Below are 21491 nucleotides of genomic sequence, written 5' to 3'. Positions count from 1 at the left end.
GGATGTAAACCTTATGCACATAATAATAATAATAATAATAATAATAATAATAATAATAATAATAAAATCCTTAAGCAATTGTAATAAAGATTTTAAATAATTTAATTATAATATAAAGTATATTTTGTTTTTTATCTCAAAATAAAGAAACATATGTAATTAATATATTTTATACTTGGTATTTTAAAATTAATCTTTAATTAAATAAAAGCACAATATTTAAAAAATAAATAATATCAATTATTATTCATCAATTAAGGAGATTGTAAGATATGTAAGATATATAAAGATGAGTTGGCTTGTTACAAGGTGAATAAAATTTTGGATGCTTACATATATGGAGTTTTGTATTTGATAATTTTATCAAGCAATGTCAGTCAGATTAGGCACATCCCATTCAATAGATGGGAAATCAAACATACACAACTCACTCTCATTGTTGGGCCGGGCTGGGACAAATAATTAAGGTTTTTGACCTAGCATGAGCCTAAATCCAAAGACTCATGAATAGTTTGGGCTTAAAATATGAAATCTATGGCCTAACTCATGGGTTTAGCTCTTTAGATTAATCATTGGATCGGGTTGGGAATGGCCTGTTGGATTTTACTCGAATCGGACCATTGTTATTTTCTTTGTTAACTTTACTTTATTATACTTTGTCTAAATTTAAAAATAAAGAATAAAATAAAAATAAAAATGAATAATTTTATTAATTGATTGGTATTAAAATATTTTTACTTGAGAAAAATATTGCATCACTATAATATAAGTACATTCAAACTAGATTGGCACCTACTCATTTGTCAATCATATTCCATTTTTTTCCTATTTTACATAAAATTGGACCTCTATGTACATGATTGATAAATGAAAATACAACTATTTTCCAAGATAAATCATGGAGGGAGTCCTTGGTCGGGATTACATAACTCATGAGATTGGCCCATTACAATTAACCACTTAGCTAGTTAGCTCTTTTGTAAGATGGGTTTATCTCAATCAATTAATCATTTGTAATATTTTTTAATTTTTATTATTAATATTTAGTAATAAATCCAATGAGCCAAATTATGGGTCACCCTGTTGGATCAACCCAAAAAAAGTTCAAAAAGGCCTGCCCGTGGGTCGGCCCATCACGAAAAAATGATATCTATATCCAATCCAAAGTTTATTTGGGTTGGGTTTGGAATGATCGGTCAAACATTGGCTTTGGATTAGACTTGGGCCGATCTTGTTTGATTTTCTTGCATGTTTGCTTATATAAATTTGGAAACTTTGAAAAGCCGCCAAAAAAGAGTTAAACGTCCATCTTTCGAAGAAACATTGACGTTTTCCTTGTATTGGTGCACACGTAAAAACACAAACCATCTTCAAAGAAACTTATCCATTTGACTTCTGTAAATCTCTTACGTGTGCTTGTTACTTGTAATTAAGCTCTCTTAATTATGCACCACCTAAAAATATCTACTTTAGTTTTAATGCATATGTTTGAATACATGAATGTGGAACATTAATTTGATTAATCAAAGTCAAAATGAGTTAAACATGCATCTTTAATTTCCAAGAAAAAACTTTTTCCATGTATTGGTGGTGATACACGTAACAACACAAGAATCTTCAAAGAAACTTCTTCATTTGACTTGTATATATATATCATCATCTCCTACATATACTTCTAAGCTCTCTTCTATATACACCTGACCCAGCAAACAATAAAAAAAAAAAAACTTGGGAAAAATGTATGTAACTAGGCCTCTTTCCCTCTACAACAACAATCCTAATTTCTTATCGGCACCGCCACCGGAAGGGCCGGGCTCCGGCATTCTTGTGATCCAAGATGAGGCTGCCGAAGCTGAAGCAGTGTGCTGCTTGGGGCTCTGTGAAGATTCAAGGATCTACAAACTACCATTTCCTCAAAACAGGAAAACTGTGATCAGTTACACGCACACCACCGGCGCTGGTGCTCACCAGGGAACCTCTCACTCTCACCACCAAACCTCTCACGATGAAGTTTACTTCATTCCGGTAACCGGCCAGCCCTTATCATCCAACGTTTACTATGCTATTATGGCCGATGGAAGACATAAAGGGTATGCTCCTTTTTATTGGTTGTATTCAAAGATTTGTCTAGATTTCTTAGTATTAATTAATCTCATAAACTAAAATGAACATACAAAGATCGTTTGTTCTATAAACTTAAATTTTAATTTTAATTAGACTCACATAATATGTATTATTGACTTTTTTTTGGGAAATTAATTAGGTTGAAAATTACAAACGGAAATTATGAAAGAATCGCAACAAAAACAACAAAAAAAAAACATTAGTTGTGATTATTTAGATTTATTTATTTTTTATTTTTTACGAATACCACAGGTGCTATATATATCGTGTGCAAAAATATTACTATCAATGCTTTCAATAAATCTATTTAAATTCAGTTATATACATGAACACAACTATTAAGAAAAAAAAAACTAAATAAACCAAAGTTAGATTTGTTGACCACTTTTTATTTATATATTTATTTTTTGACTTTTTATCTGAAAAGCTTTTACTATTTCATAAGGATATCTATTCCTTATCTATTGGTCATATATATATGTTTATAAAACAAAAAAACTATATATAAAGTAACATAAATTTGGTTCGTCTCTAACAAATGGAAATTCCCTTAATGCAATTGCAGAAAAACAGCAACATCTTCAAGAGAGGAGGATATGGGGACATGCTTATGTTTTAACTTTGTGAATGACACCAAACCACTTTCCTTTGATCCTACAAACACATACCAGCAAGTAGAGATCATTCCTAGAGGGCGTAGATTCACTGCCAAAGCTGTGGCTCAAGATGGATTCCCTCCACATTTTCTAAGAAGAAAAGGTTGGCGAGCTAATACTTCTATACCAAGAAGCTTTGTCTTAGAAGGTGAAGCCAATGGTGTTGATATGGCACTTCGAAGACGGTTGCCGGATTTCGGCTCTCATGTTGTTGTAGGGAAGTGGTACACCCCTTTCATCTTCATCAAAGAAGGTGATAGGTTGAAAGATCAAATGAAGAAGTCTATGTATTATGAGGTTACTCTTGAGCAATTTTGGGAAGAGATATATGGTTGTAACTTTCATGGAGAAAACAAAGTGCAAGTTAGTGTAAGTGTGAGAAGGGAGATGGCACTTTTGAATGGGAATGAAGTTGTAGAAGATGAAGTTAATATGGTTGATAACTTTATTTGGTTCAAGGGTGTGAACTCAAGGGAGAGTGGGTTAGGTTTGAGCATGGTTGTGTGGGAGAGGATGAGATGGGAGGAGAATAGATTGGGTTGGGTCATGAGTGGTAGGGAGAATAAAGTTAAGAAGGTTGATAGGGTTGAGGAGTTTGAAGGTGATGTGTGGAGGAGGTTTTCTTGTTATGTTTTGGTTGAGAGATTTGTTTTCAAGAGGATGGGTGGGAGTTTGGCTTTCACATATGATTTTAAGCATGTTGATAAAATTAGAGTTACATGGGAGTGATTTTAGCCATGTTTATCAATTTGTTGTTTTATGTTGATTTTATTTTATTTTAAAATTTTATTTTTCATTTGTTCATTTTGTTATTTTGTTAAATTGAGTGATTTGTTTTGAGGTGATTTTTTGCTTTTGTGAAGTTGATTAATGAATGATTGCTAATGATAGTAAGCATATTTATCTAATGTTTATATTAAATCTGCCATAAGCACAAACCTTGATTGTAATAGTAAAAAACTAGTTTCTAATATCATTGTAGGTTTAATCATTTTAATTATCCAAACACAACAAAAGTAATTTAGAAATTGAAAAATTATGTGACCTATAGCCGCAGGAGTGAATTATTCACCGCCTCTAAACTAGCCATGTATTAAGCTGGCTCTAGAGTTTAGAGCCGGTTTAATACAAAAGTTGAGATAAATTAATAGTTAAGGAAATGATTGCTTTAAAAGATATTTTACCTCATAATTTTAGAGGCGGTTATAACCGCTTCTACAATTAAAATTTTAAAATTCTAGTTATTGTTTTAGAGGCCGTTATAATCCTCTAAAAAACATGCCTAATAATTAATATTTAATTAAATATATATTATTTAATCAATTAAAAACCTGCGTTTAAACAAGCGATTCAACTCACCTGCTTTTTTTTATTAAAAAGAAAAATAAAATACAAACTCTGAATTCTCTAATAAACGAAACTTTTCAAAAAAAAAATTATAAAAAACCCTAACAAATGGAAAAAAGAATACAAACAAGAAATGCAACGTGATGAAATACAATACCGTCATTCCGGCCTTTGATGCCAACTCCGGCTATTGTCCGATGAGCTCTAGTATGGGAATAGCAAACAAGAACATTGGCAAAAGAGCAAGGGGACACTTATAGGAGTACTAATACCACAAATGAACACTGCATGTATTCACCTAACCTGTGATATACCTGTTGTAACATAAGTTGCAACATAGCTACGACTGCACGACTTGATCGAGTTCGTTACGCTATGATGACTTCAAGACCCATCAACCTCCCGGTCGTGCTTAGTCCGAGTCGATGCGGACCAAATCTCCCGATCCCGATCGCCGCAACTAGTCTACACTCGCTAGTTTCTCATCACGTAGTCCCTCGCAGGGAGCACGCGTCTTGATGCGTCTTCATGGAACTTGCCAAACTTAGTCTTCAACCTTCCAAGTTTGGTCTTCAAAAATTCTCCAAACTTGATCTTCAATTCACCCAAGTTTGGTCCTCAAATCTTGCCCTTAATAGACTTCAATCAATCTTCATCAAGGATTCTTCAAATCATATCTTCAATTAGCCTTCAGTCATACCATGAATAGATATTTCTTCAATTAAGCTCCATCATATTTAGTCTTCAATCAAATCACCTAAATATGGTCTTGATATGATCTTGTCTTCAAAATGCAACATGTTACCAAGAATAACTCCACCAAGATATTCAAGATATTTTCCTCCAAGTTATAGACATACTAAAAATAGCTCCACCAAGATCTTCAAGATGTTTTGCCTTGCACGCCAAGTCTCCTTGCCATGTCACCATGCTTTTCATGTCATCAATTACGCCTTGTCACCATGGTTGCCACGTCATCTTGTCTTGGTGTCAAATCATGCCAATTAAATAGTGCGGTTGCACTAACATATTCGTTTCATATTAGAAAACCTCAATTGATTCACGTCTATAAAAAATCATGTATATGAACCCAAATTATCAGAAATACTACTGTTTATCAAAAATAATCATCCCCAAATTGGCAACTTCAATAGACATATAAACCTACTTTATCTGAATTTGGAAAACACTTGATTGTTTTTTATATAAAATTGTGTAGTAATTGTGTATTGATGGAGCATGACTTTTTCTTCATTCTTTTTATCCTTTGATTATTTGAATAAAATTGAATGAATTAGTTTTGTTTTTAGTCAGTTGTGCATGTCTAATTTGCAAATAGATGAAGCCTTGTTCATTTAATTAAAATGTTGTTGTTCTGAAGCCTTGAAAAATTGCTATTGCATCATCTAAATTTTTTAGCCAAAAACATTCCTTGTAGTTGCTATTTTATTTTTGTATACATGCTTCCTTCTAGTTGTTGTTTTATTTTTCAATTATAGTTGCTTCACAAACATTCTTTTCCAGTTGTAATTGTTATTTTTATTTTTATTTTCTTTTTCTTTACTAAACATTGGGCAAACATTCTTTTCAAATGACATTAAATTTACAATCCTTCAAAGATGAAGATTCAACTATAACTATTTAATGAAAAGATTTAGTTAAAATACTTTAGTAACAAATATATGTTAAATTATATTATCTAATTGAAATACTTAATTATAATAAATTAAATTAAATAATTATATTAAAAAATTTAATAATACCTTATGTTAATTATTCATTATTATATATAAATTATTAGTTTATACAATTAATATCAACCCAATATATATAAAAGGGCATGATTGTAATTTTATTATATTTATCTCTTTTGTTTTTTCTATTCCCAACACTCATTCCTTCCAATCAAATACAGCTTTTATCATATACTCCTTTCCTCCTATTCTCATTTTCTTTCCTCTCATTTTTCCCTTCCCCTTCTTTTCATTCTCATTCTACAATCCAAACTGAACCTTAATCTTTTTCTCTGTTTATGTATGTATAAACTAGCACCTTTAATTTTTCCATACGACTTTAAGACTTAAGATTTACGATTTTTATGTAAAAAATTATAATAAAAATCTAAAAAATTACATATTCCTCCATAAAGAAATACTAAGCAAATAAATATATATATATATATATATTGTAAACATTACGAGACATCAAAACAGATACAAAAGAGAAATTTTTTTTTATTGATCCACATAGAATTGGTGATCTATTGGAAGTCTTACGGAAAATAGACTTCTCTTAGATTTAGAAAATGCTTTTTGTTTACACAATAATTTAAATTCTACCACTTGAATTAACTCCGTTAACATAGCTTATTTTTCTTTTTCGATTTGTCTCAAGTGCATATAAAAACAAATAGCAGACCAATTCCTTATCATCCAAATGATTATATATATATATATATATATAATTATTAGTAAAACTATATATGTATCAAATACCATGAGACGGAAGTTACAACCAAAGATGAGGGTGTTGGCGATGGAGACGCCAGCGAGCTAAAGGTCTCCAAGATGGCCGGCGAAGGCTTGAGTGAGGACAATTGGACAAAGGTGCTATAAGTTACAATCCTTGTAAAGATGTCTGTCTGGACCTATTATATCCTCCACAACTTAATTCTTAGATTCTTCCCATATTCTCCTTCCAATTCCCTTCTTCATCTCATCTTCTTCATTAATCTCTTCCTTCATTAGTGATGCATTCTCTTCACCTCTCTCCATTAATTGTTCCTCTCTCTCTCTCTCTCTCTCTCTCTCTCTCTCTCCTTCTTGTTGGGGTTACCTGCACTTGTCTGGGTTACTTGAGCTAAATAACCAAAAAAAAAAAAATCTGCGGAAGTACTGTAGCACAATCATTGTTCATGGTATACAACCATGCAAAACCAATTTAGAGTGTAAAACCCTACAAATTTAGGGAAAAACTACGGGACTTCTTATAACCACTTACAAAATGTTTCACTACATCAACAATATGATATAAGAGGGTGTTCTCTCTAGATACAACTAGAGGATTACAACAATAAGAGTATAACAAGTTAAGAGCTCACTCTTAACAACACATACATCATCTGGAAGATCAAACCCGGTAGGTTAGCAGAGCCATCCGCAAGGATTCTCCACCCGAGATTTGGGCAAGATCCAGTATCAATTTGACGTGCGATTTTCTTGCTTGCTCAAGCCCTAACCCCCTTTTCTTCTTCCTCTTCTTCTTCTTGGATTCGTACCTCTCTCTTTCTTTCACCCTAATGTTCTCACACCCTTTCACTCTCTCACTTGTATTTTAATCCAATGGTAAGATTACCTGTTAGTTCCGCCGGTGTGGTTTGTGGGTTTTAGGGAACACTCAGGCACTCATAGAAATCTCACACAAACCAACAAAGAAAGAGACACACGACGTTGGTAATCCAGTTCGGCGTCCACTCGCCTATGTCTTGGGGGCCAAGCCCGGAGATAAACAATCCACTAAAAGAGGTAAAAATAGATGAGTACAAACACTTGTCACTCACTCACTCAATAATAAAGAATACTACCCTCTCTACATTGTCTAGTGCTCACCCACTCTCCTCCAAGAGTCACACTTACAATCTACGAGCAAGGTAGCTTATATAGATGCATTAACGTCCCAAATATAGCACATACCTCTTTTGGAATCTCCGCGGCTACTAATTTAAAAACTTTCAGAAATTAGCTATTGCAACTCCTGTTGTAACATAAGTTGTAACATGGCCCCGACTGCTGACTTGACTGAGTTTTAGTTATGTTGCGGACAACCTCAAGACCCATCAACCTCCCGGTCATGCTTCGTCCGAGTCGATGCAGCCAAATCTCCCAATCTCGACTGCCGGCAACTAGCCTACCTCCTCAGTTCCTCATCACGCAGTCCCCTCGCAAGGGGCGCACGTTCTTGTGCGTTTTCATGGAACTTGCCAAACTTGATCTTCAACCTTCCAAGTTTGGTCTTCAAAGATTCTCCAAACTTGATCTTCAATTCACCCAAGTTTGGTCTTCAAATCTTGCCGATAATGATCTTCAATCATTCTCATCAAGGATTCTTCAAATCATATCTTCAATTAGCCTTCATTCATACCATGAATAGATATTTCTTCAATTAAGCTCCACCATATTTAGTCTTCAATCAAATCACCTAAATATGGTCTTGATATGATCTTGTCTTCATGTTTCCAAGAATAATTCCACCAAAATCTTCAAGATATTTGGCCTAAGTTATAAACATACTAAAAATAGCTCCACCATATTTAAGATGATTTGCCTTGCACCCCAAGTCTCTTTGCCATGTCACCATGCTTTCCATGTCATCAATTATGCTTTGTCACCATGGTTGCCACGTTATCTTGTCTTGGTGTCAAATCATGCCAATAAATAGTGCGGTTGCACTAACATTATCATTGTGCCTTCAAATGCTTCCACTATTGATCTAGTTTTCTTTTTTTTTCTTTTCGTTAAGGGATTAGGCCAAATCCCCAATCCTATTTCTTCTAGCCCAAATTAGCTAAAACCCAACACTTTTCTATTTGTCTATCACTATTTGTGCCTTCGAAAATATGGGAAGAAGAAAAAAGAAAGTTGAACAAGTCGATCATACATCACATTCACAGATCATTTTTGTTGAATTTTGGTTGTTAAATTTTGAAAGTATGCAAAGAGGTTACAATATCCATCACATGGAGTTCCAAATTATTTAAGTCCTTTTTTAGACTTAATAATTATTTTTTTTCCCATATAAATTAAGCAAGTTTTTTAGATTTCTCATAGTGCGACAGTTAATGTAATTAAAATTAATATTTGTGTTTGGAGACAAGAAAAGGTTTTAATTCAAGTGAATTTGAAATATAGGTTTGTGAAATTGTTCTATATTTTTTGTACTTTTATCAAATTGTTAGTAATGATATTTTCTTAACAATAACCACCATAAAATTTTGTGCCTCTCTATTATTATTATTATTATTATTATTATTATTATTATTATTATTTTACTCACTATAATAACCTTGCTATTAGTGTGCATATTGCACAATAATTTCCATCCCAAGCACAAAGAAATAAAAGTCATATTTATATTATAAAAATAAAATTATAAAATATCAATTTTAATTAAAAAAAAATAACAATAACATTTATAGTGTTAATCATTAAGGGCTATCACAGAGAAAATAAATTTGGTGTGACATGTGATGTTTTTTTAATATATTTTTTGAGACATTATACATAGGACAATGTATTTGAATATATATGCTTATGTCCCTTTCATTGGCCATGTGGTTCACAACCCATCTCTATGAGAACTTTCATGACTCAATTGGGGAACAAGAGTATTAACTTCTTTGATACCCATTTTGATTCATTTTGATCCACATGTTTATATATTTAAGGAAGCTTTATAATTAGACTTTAAAGATATATATATTCACTAGTCATACAGTGATGTGCAAGGTACTTTGAACAAAGACATTGATTGCAGCAAATCAAAGTGAATCAAATTGGGCCTCAAAGAAATTATTACACTTTATATATATATATATATATATATTTTTTTTTTTTGCATCTGATAAGGGTCAACGAATATAATAAAACAAAATTTGAACATAATTTAATTGAATTAGCGTAGAGATCCTTTTTTTAATTCAAAAATACATTCACTTGATATTTTTTGTAATTTAAAAAAACATTATAGAGACTAATATTTATTTAAAAAAATAGATAAATTACATACATTAAGGATCATCTCATCTTAGATGATTTTTTTTATTTTTTATTTTTAAATTAAATCTAAGTTACTTTCTGTCAACATAATTGCAAGAGTGCAATCGATATACTTCGTTAATTTGTTAACTTTGATAAAGACTTTTTTTAAAAAAAAAAAAATTATTCGTCAAAGAGAGATTGAATTTATTCCTTTTGATTTGTTTGAGCTTAATTTTTTTAATTTTTTTGAAGCTGGAAATATTCTTGATTACCAATTTGATATTTTTCAAATTTAGATTCTTTTTATATATTTTTGGATTTTGATGTATCATAATTAGAGTTGTCAAAAGCAGGGCCTAACTCGTCGGGGTTGATCACATCGCCAACAAAAATTGACTGGATTGGGTTAGCACTTTTGTAGGCTGTTTGGGCAAACCCTAGTAAAACATGCCAACCCGTTTGGGTTAGGGTTATGGGTGGGGCGGGGTGAGCTAGCCCGCCCCTTTAATTGACTAAAAAAAAAAAAGAATTAAAGATTAAATGAGGATAAATGTTTTAGGTGCTTTATGTAATATCATGGTATTGATATTTCTCTTATCTATAGTTGTTCAATTCATGTGGGAATTTTTAAATGTTGGGTTAATTGGTTAACTTGGTTGGATTTATTGTTATTTACTTCTTTTATTATTTTAGTTGTGTGATTTATTATAACCTCGTATGTAAAATATTTTTTGAAATACATCTTTTGTATTATGTTTTGTGCTTTAACAAATATCTTTTGGTTTGGTTTGGTATGTTAAAAAAAAATAATCAATATATAAACTATATAACTTTTAAATGTTTTATATTTTTAGTGGACCGGCCCGCTCAACCCGCCAATCCAAGGTGGGTTGGGTCGTGTTGACATTTTGCCAACCCGCCAAATGACGGGTCGGCCTGCCCCGCCAAATAACGGGTTTTGGTAGTCCACGGGCTGGCCCACCTCACCGGTCCGTTTTGACTGGTCTAATCATAATACGGCAACTTCATATCTTAAACAAGGAAATTCCACAAATCAAAATAAGATAGGAACATGGTTGTAAGCATGTGAGATGAATTTTATGGACCAACTTCAAGACATAAAACAATCTTTTATATGTCAACTATCTTTTATATATATATATATATATATATATCCTTTCGTAATTAACTTTTATAAAATAATTATTTTTTATATTAATTTATTTTTTCACATAACCTTTTTTATATAAATTACATAATTAAAAACAGAATCTTTAATCAAAGTTTGTATAAAATGATGATATATTGCACAAGCAATGTTATTATTGGGAAAAAGCACCGATCATCACCATTAAAGTTTCAATTCATAATATTTTTTTAAGGGAATCAATTATATCTTGAAAAACAATCTCCATCTTCTTACATTGAAAAAATGATGTCTTACAAAATTTTTGGTGTAAACAATCTTTAATCAATACAAGTTTTCTATTTAATTTAATATATTTTAAACCAAGTTCATTGTAAAGGTTGTGTTCCTTTTTGCATGTGATTTTAAATTTAAAACCAAGTTGAGGAATTTCAACAAATTAATTTTTATCACATGCATTAATAGTTAACTATAAAAACAAGTGATTGACTCTAAAAAGCATCAAAATTGTTGAATTGATTTCAAGCCACACGCCAAAGTGACACCTATCCACTTCTATTAATTTCAATTAAATATCAGAGAAAAAAAACTTCATCATCAATTGATTATTCATTTCATGCTTGCAATGGCAAACACAAGATTAATTTTTTTAAGCTTTCTTATCATCCAAATCTTATGCGTTTCAACCTAACACTCATACGTCAACATTTTGCCTAAATTCAATGCAACATAAACTTTCTAATTGCCATTCATCTTTTTGGGGAATTTACATTTATATATAGCCTTAAAAAAAAGGGTAATATTGTCATCCCTCAATTTTGATGTTTTAATTCAAGATAAAATGGCTTTTTTATTTTTAAATTTTATAAAATATATTTTAAAATATACATTATGTATTAATAAATAAATCATGAGTTTCATAAAAAAATTTAAAAAAAACATCTCTTATTTTGTACATAATTTCTAATAATATATATAATAAAAAAAATTATATAATTGAAGGTATAAAAGGGGAAATATATATATCATCTGGATTTAAAACATCAAAACTAATTTTGAGTTCACAAGTCATTTTGTCAATTTTACAAAGATGTGGGTAGTAAATAAAACATATATCTATATTATTATTAGTATATATATATATATATATATATATATATCAATGGTTAATTGTTAGTGGATATTAAAACAAGGGATTCCTACATGAGAGATTTGGAGATCGAATCTCTTCTTATCCAATATCCACTCTAAATATAAATAATGTCAACAGTGGCTCATCCAAAAAGTTAATTAGTGGAGGGTATAAATATAATTTTCTTTTTACGTCCATGAAACTAGACGTTAGGTATTTGACCAACCCACCATGTTACCTCTATGGTTGACTTCCAGAAAGGTTGCATCTTGTCCATATAAAAAGTACAAACACATCACACACTTCCCATTTATTTTTTTCATTTATTTGAATCCATTCATGTCCTTTCTTCTCTTCTTTTCATGCTATCTAACGTTGATAACTAACTAACTTCATGGAACTCCTCCAACCTCTTTCCCTTCATAAACAAACTAACAAACTCTACTAATTCATCTTATAGCTAAACAACAAACACAATGATATATATAAAAACTCTCTCAATCCCCATTTGGTCTTAGCAAAGACCTAGGGAAGGCCATATTCTCCAAAATGAACTTCTATAACCCCACTCAAAAGAAATCTCTTTTCAAACAAAAGAGCTTCTCTATCTCTATTCGCTCCCCTAGATTCCTCCTCTCTTGTTTTACCTCCACCTTCATCACTCTCCTCATCATTTTCCAAATTCAAACCTTAAAGACATCATTCTCATTGAACTCTTCTTACCAACACATCTCCTTCTTGCCTTTAAAGGATCTTCGCTTCGCCGATAAACCGATGGATGGCCACACATGGTTCATGAGCTCTATGAATGATACTAGAGAAGACGGTGGACCGGAACACGTATATTTTCCTTCCGAGGCTTCCGACGGTCAGCTTTTATGCCTTTCCGGTAGAAGCATCTCCAATGGAACAAAGAATTTCTATGGATTTATTTCCCCGGTGTCTCTCACCAGCGATATCGACCTACTCAATGGCCTCACTTTCATCTCCGACACATATTACGACTACGATAATCTTTGGCATGGTATGTCCGCAATGATTCCTTTCATTTCATGGCATCAAAGCAAGTCATGCATGTTACCTAATAGGTGGCTACTCTACCGCCGTGGAGAATTAAGGAAGAGGATAAGTCCTTGGTTGAAAGAGCTATTGATAGCTATCTTCCAACCAAAATCACTAGTAATTGAAGAATTCAATGGAAGGAAAACAACTAGTTGTTTGGAGAAGGCAGTGGTGTTCAGAAGGAATCAAGGATCAATGTCAAAGGAAAAAAAGGAGCAAGTGTATGACTTGATAAGGTGCAAGGCAAGAGCTTATTGTGGAATCAAGAAAGATGACATTGATGAAGAGAAAGTGATTGTAAGATTGACATTGCTTCTCAGACTAGGGAAGAGATCATTCAAGGATGATAATGCAGTTATTAGCATCTTCGAAAAGGCGTGCCTCAAAGTCGAAGATTGCCGACTACGGGTTGCTCGGCCTAATAATCTTACCTTTTGTGATCAGGTTCACTTTCATATGATATATATATTAATTTGATGTTTCTATATAAATATATAATCAAGAGTTGCAAGTACTTGTATGAGTGTGGAGGAGTATTGTACTTAATTATCTGAATTTTTTTTTTTTTATAGGTGAAATTGATGAGTGAAACAGATGTATTAGCAACACCGCATGGAGCTCAACTCACAAATATGATTTTCATGGATAAGAATAGCAGTGTAATGGAATTTTTTCCGAAAGGATGGAAGGAGTTGGCCGGAGTTGGACAGTATGTATTCCGATGGATTGCCGAGTCATCGGGTATAAATCACACCGGCCAATGGAATGATCCTAACGGCGAGCGGTGCCCGGAGAGTAATCCTTCTCGGTGCTTTCCTTTCTATAAAGATAAGCAGATTGGGTATAATGAGTCATTCTTCTCTGCTTGGACTGCTTCTGTTCTCAATGAAATGAAGGAGCAAAAGCTAGCAAAGAATCAAGCAAAGATCACACCATCTTATGCTTGTGCTTGTTGATAGTTAATTATTATATAATTGGATTTTAAGTATATCAATTTCTATGTTTTTGGATACCAAACCATGCATGTAGGATCTCTTGATCTCTCAGAAATGAGAAACTGAAATATGATTGATATGTACATGTACAGATTTAATAACCAGTAAACATGCAGCCATGGTTTTATTGAAGATAATACTTCTATAAATGAAATCTTTTTAATTTGTATGAAAAACTGAAGATTGAGCCAATGAGGACAGAGGTACTTTACCAAGACAGCTTGAGTAGGTAATTTGTTACATACAGTGGATTTTGTTGACTCAATTAGATGCAACAGTTTTTTTCAACTTCTGAAATTTCTTTTTGTCAGTTGGTTTAAGAAGTACATTGCTACTGATGATCGGCAACTAGTCTTTATATTACTGTTTTTTTGCCATTATTTTTTTTAGTTTATTTGTTTTTTATTGTTTTTGTTTTTTTGTTTTTATTTTCTAATGAATTAGAAATTTATCCACTTTAAACAAAGCTACTGAAGATTTACAGGTAATTAATGGTGTTTAATACTCCTTAATAATAACCGTAATAATCAAATAAAGAAGATTGCAGATGATGGCATTTCTTTTTTTATAAGTGCACTTGCTTTTCACTTTGTGCATGTGAGGGATGGTGGAGCACAGCCTTGCACTTTCATTTATTAATACAAATTAATTCTCTATATGTTTTTTTAATTAATTATTACATATAACCAATAAATTTTCGAGAAGAGGTAGGTATATATATTCTTCCAAGATTGAATGAACTTCAAGTTGAACCAAACCCATGTCTTTATCCCTTCAAAGCAAAGCACACATATCTACATCAACACAACAGTATATACACTTGCATATTATCATTAGAATTAGAGTTTTGGCGCCCAACTTTGGGATAACACTAGTAAAGCAAAGCTCTCATGTAACACTTGCACTCACTAAAACCCACTCAACCAAATTACTATAAAAAGCTCCATGAGCATGATCACTCCATGCAAAGAGATCACAAACCATGGAAGACTTAGAGCAATGTATGAAATTCTTGTCTCTTTGCTTACTATTAATCTTCATTAATTGTTTTATGTTTCTGTGTTTGATCATGACTCACTTGGAACTTGATTTCTTTGTTAGGTTTTGAAGATCAAACCAATAGGAGAAATAGCGAAGCTCATCATGGATATTATTTGGTAACAATATATATATATATATATATATATAGCTAGAACATATATAACATTTAATTTTCTATCTCTTTTGGACTCTCATCTTAAAAATGTTTGATTATATAGTTTGGTGAAGAGAAGAACAAGTTCAGTGATAATATTTTATCTGAAGAGGAATTAGCACTACGAAAAGAGATCGAGATCGAAATAGAGAATGAATTGGAGGAGGAGATCAAACAAGAACTTGGTCATCTTGCTTTTCGGCTTCGAGGATTGTATCGGCACAAGATGGCTAGGATGAACATATGCAAAAGAGGAGAACAATCAAGCAAAGAGAAGGTCATGGAGGTGAGAGTAATAAGCATTAGAATGGAAGGAGAAGAGTACAAGATTGAGATAAATGAGAATAACAAAACTAGAACTCAAACATCAATAAAATCACAAGTTAAGCAAGGAAAGAAGGTTTGTGTAAACAAGCATGTTGATTGGGCAAGCACTCTGCGTTCAGGAAACCATTGCATTGTTCCCATTGATCAAATTGCTAAGAAGAAAAGATTCAATCCAGAGAAAACAAGTTGAATTCATCAATATATATATATATATATATATATATATATATCATGAGTTTGTGAGAGCTTGGCATTACATGATATAAGAATCTCATAATATATTAAACTAATTAAATTATATCATAAATGTTGCATGTTTGCATGATTAAGTTGATGTAAAAGTTTGTAAAGCTTGCTAATTAAGAGTTCAATATTCCTGTTATATTTAGCTTTTTTTTTTATTTGGTCAATTTGCAGGGCCTTTTTGCTGTGTTGGTTTTTTCTCTTTATTTTTTCTGCATTACATATTTGATGAAATAAATTTTTTTAAATGCATTTGATTAAACCAAATTAAAAAGCATAGAACAAATATATATATATATATATATATATATTGTGGACCCCACTTGTTATTTAAATTTTTATCTTTTTAAATTTAATTTAAAGTCCGAAACCAACCTTATCTTTCAGGGATCGTGAGCCCCCACGTTCCTGGCAACCGCTAGTGGTTACGGGATAAATTAAAATTCCTAAAATTAGATAATTCGTAGCCTTCCTCTTTCGTTTGTTGTCCAACCTTGGGGGTGTGTAGCAAGGGCGAGGAAATCTTCCGTGTCGAGTACTCATCTAGAAGTATTCGTGGTAAGTTTTTTTCCCCTTCTTTGATCTATTTATTTTTAGTTCTTGTTTTGATTCCGTAATTCTTAGGGTTTCCTTTTTGGGTTAAATGGTTCTAGGGTTTGAAGAGTAGTCGGGAAGAGTACTCGGTTTTTACCCTTCAAAAGTCATCAGGTATTTTTCCGTTTCTTAGAAATCTGTATGGTTTGATATATTTTTAGGGTTAAATTATATTTGGATTTTGGAGTTTGGAAAAGTAGAGAAAATAAGTTTGAATTTTGACTATATGTTATATTCGATGCAACTGAATGAGATTGTAAGGCTTCTCGACATTCTTATTTAAATATGAAATTTATTTAATTATTTGAAGAGTGCCGGCATTGGTTATTTATTCTTATTACGTGAATTTTATTAGATGATAGGACTTTGATCATGAGACCAATGGTTATGAATGAATAATTTAATAAGTGTGTTATCACTTAAAGAACACATGATAGGCTGATTTTTATTTAATAGCTTCCAATGTTACAGCATGTATATACAGATGTATTAGAAGAATCCTGCACTTTGATCTCAGGTTAGTTGAGTGGCTAGTAATAATAACTATTTTCTTGGATACCGTGTTGATGGAACCTTCCTAGATTATGAAACCTCAAGCAAACCATAAGTTTTAGTGCATATATGGTATAAGCTTAGATTGTACTTATGCTTTGGTGAGACCCATTATTGTTGCATCAACATTAACTGTGTTTTGTGATTAATTTGAACTGTAACCCATTATAATGTTTCAACCATAATGACTTCTACATGCATGTCTTTAGATACTTAATTTCATAGAAATTTGTGAAGTTCTGTGTAACTATATATTGTGTGTAACTCCTGGCGTCCATTGTTGTTAACACATATATTGTTTGTGTGTGTATATATATATATATATATATATTAAATGAGTGGACACTAGCAGCATGGGAAAATTAAATTCACTGTACACCCATACACATATATTCATATACGTAATATATATATATATATATTAAATTGTTGTACATTTTGGGTACTGTATTTATTAGTGTGGTTTTTATCCCTTTGTACGTTTAGTATAGTTAGCGTTTTAATGTCTGTGGAATATACTCTCAATTATAGGATATTTTGTGAAAGCCTAATTTCGGAGTGCTTTTAGTTTTGGTGTTAGACAGGTAAGTAAATCACGTATAAACCTATATTATATATATAGATATATATAATTTCTGATTACTGTAAATCATCAACATAATTATTTAATAACTTTGGATTTTATTGTTAAAGCCATTCATGATATTATATTTAAATGTTTTGGGATTTAAAATACTATATCTATCCTTATTTCAAAACTTAGATTTCTAATTATCTAATTGCTACTTATTTGATTCTATACTTAATTAATTACGGATCTAAGATTTATTTGACAGCCATTTCTCTGATGATGTATTAATTCAATATTTTTGATTTTAACTACTGTGAATACTTTTATTGGCAAAGGTTACAAATTTTGCATGTATTTGTTTGTTTATCTAATAGATTAATATATCTGATAATTTAATTAAGGATGTCATGCTCTGTCAACAACCATTCAGTTAGTTATTATATAATCTACTCATTTTGTTTTATTTTGAAAATACAGAAACATTTATTACTTGAGAATTATTAAATTGTTTTCAAAATTATTATTCAAATTCTTAACCATGAATTCAGTGATGGATTATTTTTTTATACTTAATCAATTATTGGATTAATTATTGGGTGGTCATCTAGGCTTACGTAAACTATATTCCTTAATTGTTTTATGGATTAAATTAGGAAGATATTGTGATTTAGTTATCTATTTGGTTAAGTTATTAATATTTGATAATAATTGGAATTATTTTTCATTAGAAAAAGGGGATCACCGAATTTCTCTATTTTTGCATTGACAATGATTTTTGGATATGACATATTTCGATATATTGACGTATAGTGCCCAAATTAACTTTGCAATAACCCTGTCACTGGGGGTTAAACACTGACCATGTCGACATGCCTTTCTGACTCTGATAAGAAACTAGTTTCGCACCGTTCCGTCGGTGGAGAATAACGGCCTCTGAAAAATCTGGCTCGGGTCACCGAGGGTAAATAAATGAACTCTGACAATCTGACTCGGGTCACCGAGTTTAAATATATGAATTCTGTGGTTTTGTTTCTGGCATTAGTTATTTGGGGGACATATATACTCTTTCACTTGGAAAAATGATGTTTGTTTGAAATACTCTGAAATCGAAGTTTTATTTCTATTCTTATTGTACAATATTACACTTAAGCATGTTTTGTGAAATTATTGAGTTTTGTAATCCCTATATTTTTAGTGGTTGCTTACTGGGCTGTCAAGCTCATAAATAGTGGTTTTTATCTTTTTCAGATCAGGAGTAAGTGGGTGGTGGACAGCTTAGCGGGGACCGTTGAGCGAACACCAGTTGGTTATCATGTAAATAGTCTTTTAGTTGGGAACCTTGAACTGTTATTTGTTTAAGCTTCGAACCTTGCATTTTTAGTTTCCATGAATCTTAGTTGTGAACCTAGTTATTGTATCCCTTAAATGTTTATGTTCTTGTGATGTTAGTACCTTGTTATATCTTATTTTGGTGAGACAGATTTTGAGGCCTTGTATGTCCATTGGGTCTCGACCTTATGGGTATACGGCCGTTTGTCAATGCCTCGGGCTCGGGGCGTGACAAATCTAAGTGGTATCAGAGCGTTCTCGATTCCATGTAATTATGATCTTAGTTTCCAAGCAGAAATCTTTTGATTTAGTGTACTAGGGTGATCTGACTCATGTATAGTTTAGCCTCCTTAGGTGCTAGTTAATCTAATAGGACCTTTTTGTTTGTGTTTGTCTGATTCCATTTGGGTTTACCTCGCAGAATGCCGCCCCGTAGAGCTGCTAGCAGAAGTGTTGCCGAATTATTTGGACAAGCTTCTGCTACCAGGGAAGTCCCCATTGAAGAGGCCATGGAAGCTCCTACTGAAGGGGGGACAAATACGGGTGACAACCAGGGAGTTATGCTGGAATTAATGAGAGAAGTGGTAGGGTTGGTGCGTGAACAGAGGTAGCACCATGTACCAACACCACCCTCACCACCTTCTCCTCCTCCGTTTGCAGCACCGAAAGAGAAAACAGTGATGGAATTCAAGAGGTCTGGTCCACCCGCGTTTGAGGGCACTACTAATCCGGATGAAGTGAAAGTGTGGGTAGAGGAAATGGAGAAGGCATTCGCAGTAATGAAGTGCACTGAAGAAGAAAAACTTAGGTTTGGGGTGTACATGCTCAAGGGTCCAGCGAACCACGCAGTGCAGAGGAGAACTCGCGATTCGCTCGGGGAAGGAGTTCGAATCTTGGGAGCAACTGAGGGAAGCCCTTTTCTGCAAGTACTTCACCAGGGACAAGATGGTTCGGTTTTGAGAGGAAGTTCATTAATCTAACTCGTGGAAGTACGATGCTGATGAGTATGAGATGGAGTTTGACAGGCTTTCGGTATGCTCCGAAATTGGTTGATGATGACCAGAGCAGGGCCAGACGCTTCGAGGGAGGCTTGCATGCACACATTCGTCGTGGGTTAGCCGCCTACACCCCGACCCGCCTATCGCAGAGGTTGTGGGGCGTGCTAAGTCTCTAGATACTCGTATGGAGTGACACTCAAGGATCGCTAGAAGAAATTTCAGAAGAAGAGAGACAGAAGCTTGGATAATCAGGGAAAACGTTGGTCTGGAGGTGGAGGAAAACCAAGGGTGGATGCAGGGCAGAGTGCGTCCCAGACTGTTAATGGACCGCCAGCTCCGTGATCCGGGGGGTTCTCATCTGTTCCCCCACGTTCTGGTCTGAAAGGATGTGCCACTTGTGGAGGTGCTCATGCGACTACAGATTGCAGGCGTACTATGGGAGCTTGCTTTAGGTGTGGCAGTTTGGAGCATCGTATTGCAGGATGCCCACAGCAGTATCCTGGAGCACCGAGGGCACCTAGTGGGCAGAACTCTAGATATATGCCTGCACCAAAGCCTCAAGTTTACTCAGGTCAGCGTGTTGGAAAGGAGTTGGCCAGTGAGCAGCCATCTTCCTCAACTCAACAGAAGGCAGGAAGACCGAAGACACAGGGACGTGTTTATGCAATGACTGAGGAGGATGCCCACGTGTCTAATGCAGTGGTATCAGGTACCTTATCAGTTTATTCTGTATATGCCTGCGCATTATTTGATTCTGGAGCTACACATTCGTTTATCTCGTCTGCATTTATTCGTAAGCATGCCTTGCCTGTTATAACTGTGGAATATGATTTATGTGTCACCACCCCTGTGGGAGTTGATGTTGTTCTTGATAGAGCCTGTGAGAATTGTCCTATTATCATTGCTAATCATGAGTTGCTAGCTCGCCTACATGTTATGAGCATGAGTGATTATGATATTATTTTGGGGATGGATTCCCTATCTGCTTGTCATGCTGTAGTTGATTGTCATACAAAAAGAGTAGTCTTTAAGATCCCTGGAGAAGCAGAGTTCACCTTTCGTGGGAGTGAGTCTGCATCACCGCCTCGTGTGATTTCCGCTTTACAAGCTCGGAAATTACTCTTAGGTGGGTGCTCGGGATTTCTTGCCACAGTGGTTGATGAAAAACTAGAAGGGCCAGTGTTGCAAGATATTCCAGTGGTTAGTGAGTTTCATGATGTTTTTCCCGAAGATCTCCCTGGTCTACCTCCGGACAGAGAAGTGGAGTTTGTTATTGATTTAGTTCCAGGAACCAGCCACATCTCTAAAGCTCCTTACGGGTGATGGCACCCTGCAGAATGAAGGAGTCAAGAAGCAACTTGAGGAACTTTTTGGAGAAGGGTTTTATTCGACCCAGGTGTTTCTCCGCGGGTGCTCCAGATGTTATTTGTGAAGAAAAAGATGGCACGCTTGCGGTTGTGCAT

General features: G+C 33.5%; 3 protein-coding genes across 3 annotated transcripts; all 3 read left to right on the top strand.

Moving 5' to 3' along the window:
* Positions 1 to 1594: 1594 nt before the first annotated feature.
* LOC120263803 lies at positions 1595 to 3544 on the top strand. Its single transcript, XM_039271785.1, has 2 exons — positions 1595 to 2090; positions 2690 to 3544. The coding sequence occupies exons 1-2, from the start codon at positions 1738 to 1740 to the stop codon at positions 3507 to 3509; spliced, it is 1173 nt and encodes a 390-aa protein (XP_039127719.1). The 5' UTR covers positions 1595 to 1737; the 3' UTR covers positions 3510 to 3544.
* Positions 3545 to 12623: 9079 nt separating this feature from the next.
* Positions 12624 to 14328, top strand: LOC120263832. Its single transcript, XM_039271810.1, has 2 exons — positions 12624 to 13668; positions 13797 to 14328. Exons 1-2 carry the CDS (start codon positions 12712 to 12714, stop codon positions 14178 to 14180), a joined length of 1341 nt encoding a protein of 446 aa, XP_039127744.1. The 5' UTR covers positions 12624 to 12711; the 3' UTR covers positions 14181 to 14328.
* Positions 14329 to 15153: 825 nt separating this feature from the next.
* On the top strand, positions 15154 to 15931 carry LOC120263648. The gene is made up of 3 exons (XM_039271613.1): positions 15154 to 15220; positions 15321 to 15376; positions 15479 to 15931. Exons 1-3 carry the CDS (start codon positions 15202 to 15204, stop codon positions 15929 to 15931), a joined length of 528 nt encoding a protein of 175 aa, XP_039127547.1. The 5' UTR covers positions 15154 to 15201.
* The last annotated feature ends 5560 nt before the right edge of the window (positions 15932 to 21491 follow it).

The sequence above is a fragment of the Dioscorea cayenensis genome, chromosome 6, assembly GCF_009730915.1.
Source record: "Dioscorea cayenensis subsp. rotundata cultivar TDr96_F1 chromosome 6, TDr96_F1_v2_PseudoChromosome.rev07_lg8_w22 25.fasta, whole genome shotgun sequence".
NCBI classification, from domain to species: domain Eukaryota; kingdom Viridiplantae; phylum Streptophyta; class Magnoliopsida; order Dioscoreales; family Dioscoreaceae; genus Dioscorea; species Dioscorea cayenensis.
Note: the sequence above shows the minus strand (reverse complement) of the source record. Positions and strands in the feature narration are given on the sequence as shown.